This window comes from Coregonus lavaretus (assembly GCF_964263955.1).
Source record: "Coregonus lavaretus genome assembly, chromosome: 4".
Classification (NCBI taxonomy): Eukaryota; Metazoa; Chordata; class Actinopteri; order Salmoniformes; family Salmonidae; genus Coregonus; species Coregonus lavaretus.
Window position 1 is genome coordinate 55,120,044 of NC_139991.1, and position 5,485 is coordinate 55,125,528.

General features: G+C 43.5%; 1 protein-coding gene across 1 annotated transcript; it reads left to right on the top strand.

Moving 5' to 3' along the window:
* Window positions 1-941: 941 nt before the first annotated feature.
* LOC311127926 (small nuclear ribonucleoprotein Sm D3-like) lies at window positions 942-3,250 on the top strand. The gene is made up of 4 exons (XM_084159827.1): window positions 942-1,063; window positions 2,179-2,317; window positions 2,478-2,670; window positions 2,998-3,250. Exons 2-4 carry the CDS (start codon window positions 2,192-2,194, stop codon window positions 3,063-3,065), a joined length of 387 nt encoding a protein of 128 aa, XP_084015953.1. The 5' UTR covers window positions 942-1,063; window positions 2,179-2,191; the 3' UTR covers window positions 3,066-3,250.
* Window positions 3,251-5,485: the final 2,235 nt, after the last annotated feature.

Consider the following 5,485-nt stretch of genomic DNA (forward strand, 5'->3'; position numbering starts at 1 on the left):
TTTCCAGAGTTAGCCATCGCTGAGACCGGGTGTGGTAACTCGTATGTCTAAAGTTTAGTAACGATGTTAGGTATAGTGGGACTTTTTGTAAAAGGGCTTTATAAATGAAAATATAGCAATGTATCAACCTACGTGACATCAAAGAAGGCCAACCATCTTTCTGGTAGAGAATGCAGTGATGAGTACTAAAATTGTTGCCCGTAATAAAGCGCAGTGCGCTATGATAAACTGCATCTAACGACTTTAATTAAGTGGCAGCTGCGTTCATATATGATATCGCCATAGCCTAGGACCGATAGGAACGTCGACTGAATCATCTGCTTTCTACTATTTAGCGAGTGGCAGGACCAATGTCTATAGAATAAGTCCATTTTTATTATCAGCTTCTTAACTATCTCATCAATATGCTTTTTAAAAGACAGCTTTTCATCTATCCAGATGCCCAGATATTTGTAAGCACGGACACCATCCAAAGTACATGTTTAAATAAGAAAGTTATTTTTTACATTGCCATGACACTGGCTGCCACTGGATGAAGTAGGCTACTTTGATTTATTCTAAACAACGCACCAACTCAATACTGCTCCCTACCGTCAATATCAGTGTACTATAGGATCGTAAACCACTGTAGCAAAGATATTTGTAATTTACCCAAGATATTCCATCTGTGTCGTTTACAGTGGGAGCAAATTAAGCATTGTGGGCAGAACAAGCAAGGGCCACAATGAAAGGAAATGGCCTGTCAGATTGTCTGTATGTTTAATTTATCCAAACACGTTCATTTTACAAAAGGATCGTCTCCATCTAAAAAAGTGGGTTCGCCTGAACTTATTTAGCAAATGTAAGCGCCATTGACTCATATTTCGAGGAAGACAACAAGTCCCATGAGGCATCACTTTATGTTTTAACCGGAAGTTCTTCCTTTCCCCAGTTGCATTCTGGGTAGTCGTAAAACGCACAAAACACTCTCGCGGCTGATTCATAGGTCGCACGTTGCAGAAGCTTGAAAGTTGGAAGACCGCGGAAACCAACAAAGAACAACTTCATTCAAGTTCAAATTAAGGTAAAATCAATGCTACATTTTAAGCAAGTTGCTGCTGTGTTAGTTGCTAGATTGCTTATACTATCCAGCGAGCCTAAACCAACACACCCATCCTTGCCAGCAAGCTAACGTTAGCTAGCTAGATAGCTACAGTAGAGACCCCCCCACGGATGAGTAGGCTATAGTTGGCTAGCTATATAGTTACCTAGCTAACTACATTTTGCACTTCTAAATAGGTTTGTGCGGCAGGTAGCCTAGCGGTTAGAGTGTTGGGCCAGTAACGAAAGGTCGATGGTTCAAATACCCGAGCCTACAAGGTGAAGAATCTGTCGATGTGTCTTTTGTGCAAGGCACTTAAACTGAATGTGCTCCATGGGCGCCGCACTACAATGGCTGACCCTGTAAAACAACACATTTCACAGCACCTATCAGGCGTATGTGACAATATTTTGAATTTAACGTTTTTTCTAATTTACCTGGCTCAGAAATTATGTGCAGGTAGCTATCAACCTTGATACTGAAACTCACTTAACTTTCCAGTAGAATTGAAAAGGTTTGTTTTCAATGTAGGCCACCATAACTTGAAAGCCATGCGCAGGCTGAATAACCACATAATGTTAATACAATTGTAACCCAGGTCTAAACCAGCAAGTAGAGGTGACAAAGAAACTGAACTATTGGTAGGAAGAAACTATGAAGGATCCACTCAAGAGGGGTGTACATCCTCTGATTGGCCAAGTAGAAGTTCATAGTTCTGTGACCACCTAGTTTGAAGAACAATAGTCCATCAAGACTAAGTCAGGCCAGGCATATCATTGGCAACAATGAAGACTGATGTTGATCTGGGTCAGCCAAGTGAGTGCATGGACTGAAGACCAGACATTGAAAGAGTCGGGTTCCAGGTAAAAGGTGAAATGGGGCAGTGCATGGACGGGTAGTGCCAAAAGCAAGACTTAGGGTGACCAGGGGTGCGGCAGTGCAAGCATTTTTATTTATAGTAGGCTATAATCTAACCCTTCCATTATGCTGAAATAAAATACTTTAGTTTGGGTGTTATACCTTGTTAATTATTATAATAAGGTACAATTTGTTTTCTATCTCTGGAGATGCTGTCAATCTAAATATTGTTTCTACAGGACCACTGCAAATATGTCCATCGGCGTGCCCATCAAGATTCTGCATGAAGCTGAGGGTCACATTGTGACCTGTGAGACCAACACTGGTGAAGTGTACAGGGGCAAGCTCATTGAGGCTGAGGACAACATGAACTGCCAGGTTTGTCATCTGACTGCCTTCAGGTTTCAGACAATAACTTGTTTTAAGGGATACTTGTCAGATAATCTCTATTTTATTATTATGTAAGGGAGGGATTTGTTTGTTGTCCCTTTTAGAGTTGTCTGTAGGAAGTATATCAACTCTTATCTCTTCTTTTCAGATGTCAAATATCACTGTGACTCATCGGGATGGCCGTGTAGCCCAACTAGAGCAGGTCTACATCCGGGGCAGCAAGATTCGCTTCCTGATTTTACCGGACATGTTAAAGAATGCCCCTATGTTAAAGAGCATGAAAAACAAGAACCAGGGCACCGGGGCAGGGAGGGGGAAGGCAGCCATTCTCAAAGCTCAGGGTGAGTGCTACTGCTTCTACATACACCAGTATGGAAAAGGATTGAGGGTCAATAACACTAATTTTCACTCGAGCCATAAGACTCCTGAACAGCTAATCAAATGGCTACCGGGACCATTTGCATTGTCCCCCCCCCCCCTCCCTCCCTCCCTATTTTTAAGCTGCTGCTACTGTTTATCTATGCAAAGTCACTTCACCTCTACCCACATGTACATATTACCTCGACTAACCTGTGCCCACGCACATTTACTCTGTACCGGTACCCCCTGTATATAGACAGATTTTATTAAATGTATATCTAATGAATTTAACTGTCTGTTTTCTGCAGTGGCTGCAAGAGGACGGGGTCGTGGTGGAGGAATGGGAAGAGGAAACATTTTCCAGAAGAGGCGATAGTATCCGCAATGGTTAATTTAAAAAGATTACATTGTACAGTGTTTTTAATGTTTTTTCTTAAGAGAATATACACTATTTTATTCTTTTGCCAGACTTCTACATTTTGCAAGACTGACACCTGTTTTGACATTGTAGTTTCACCCCCTCTTTTTTGTTATATTTGAAATAAATTCTGCTAACTTCTATTTGAAGTGCCTTTTGGTCTCTTTATTTAGTGATTGTGATAGGACCCTTAATGTCTATGGATATGACATGCAATTACCTTTTTAGAAACGTTCAAATTTTACCACCCTTTACCTAGATTTATGGGTTGTAAAATTACACAATATATACGAAAGTATGTGGACACCCCTTCAAATTAGTGGTATTTCAGCCATACCCCTTGCTGACAGGTGTATAAAATCAAGCACATCGCTATGCAATCTCCTTAGACAAACATTGGCAGTAGGATTGGATTTACTGAAGAGGCTCCGTCATAGGATGCCACCTTTTCAAGTCAGTTCTTCACATTTCTGCTATGCTAGAGCTGCCCCAGTCAACTGTAAGTGCTGTTATTGTGAAGTGGTCCTCTGTAGCTCAATTGGTAGAGCATGGCGCTTGTAACGCCAGGGTAGTGGGTTAGATCCCCGGGACCACCCATACCTAAACCTGTATGCACGCATGACTAAGTCGCTTTGGATAAAAGCGTCTGCTAAATGGCTTATTATACACTGCTCAAAAAAATTAAGGGAACACTAAAATAACACATCCTAGATCTGAATGAATGAAATAATCTTATTAAATACTTTTTTCTTTACATAGTTGAATGTGCTGACAACAAAATCACACAAATTATCAATGGAAATCAAATTGATCAACCCATGGAGGTCTGGATTTGGAGTCACCCTCAAAATTAAAGTGGAAAACCACACTACAGGCTGATCCAACTTTGATGTAATGTCCTTAAAACAAGTCAAAATGAGGCTCAGTAGTGTGTGTGGCCTCCACGTGCCTGTATGACCTCCCTACAACGCCTGGGCATGCTCCTGATGAGGTGGCGGATGGTCTCCTGAGGGATCTCCTCCCAGACCTGGACTAAAGCATCCGCCAACTCCTGGACAGTCTGTGGTGCAACGTGGCGTTGGTGGATGGAGTGAGACATGATGTCCCAGATGTGCTCAATTGGATTCAGGTCTGGGGAACGGGCGGGCCAGTCCATAGCATCAATGCCTTCCTCTTGCAGGAACTGCTAACACACTCCAGCCACATGAGGTCTAGCATTGTCTTGCATTAGGAGGAACCCAGGGCCAACCGCACCAGCATATGGTCTCACAAGGGGTCTGAGGATCTCATCTCGGTACCTAATGGCAGTCAGGCTACCTCTGGCGAGCACATGGAGGGCTGTGCGGCCCCCCCAAGAATTTGCCAATCTTGGTGTTCTCTGGCTAATGCCAAACGTCCTGCACGGTGTTGGACTGTAAGCACAACCCCCACCTGTGGACGTCGGGCCCTCATACCACCCTCATGGAGTCTGTTTCTGACCGTTTGAGCAGACACATGCACATTTGTGGCCTGCTGGAGGTCATTTTGCAGGGCTCTGGCAGTGCTCCTTGCAGAAAGGCAGAGGTAGCAGTACTGCTGCTGGGTTGTTGCCCTCCTACAGCCTCCTCCACGTCTCCTGATGTACTGGCCTGTTTCCTGGTAGCGCCTCTATGCTCTGGACACTACGCTGACAGACACAGCAAACCTTCTTGCCACAGCTCGCATTGATGTGCCATCCTGGATGAGCTGCACTACCTGAGCCACTTGTGTGGGTTGTAGACTCCGTCTCATGCTACCACTAGAGTGAAAGCACCGCCAGCATTCAAAAGTGACCAAAACATCAGCCAGGAAGCATAGGAACTGAGAAGTGGTCTGTGGTCACCAACTGCAAAACCACTCCTTTATTGGGGGTGTTTTGCTAATTGTCTATAATTTCCACCTGTTGTCTATTTCATTTGCACAACAGCATGTGAAATTTATTGTCAATCAGTGTTGCTTCCTAAGTGGACAGTTTGATTTCACAGAAGTGTGATTGACTTGGAGTTACATTGTGTTGTTTAAGTGTTCCCTTTATTTTTTTAGCAGTGTATTAAGTGGAAACGTGTAGGAGCAACAAGGCTCAGCCGGAAGTGGTAGACCACAAGTTCAAAAAACGCGAGTGCTGAAGCGCATAAAAATCGTGTCCTCGGTTGAAACACTCACTACAGAGTTACAAACTCAAACTGCCTCTGGAAGCAACGTCAGCACAATAACTGTTCGTCGGGAGCTTCATGAAATGGGTTTCCATGAGATGTTCGACGAGCAGTTGTCCACATACGTTTGGTCATGTAGTGTATATCGTTTTTGTACCACACGGTGGAGCCAGAAATCATCAAGGCTATATTCTCCGATGCCAAGAA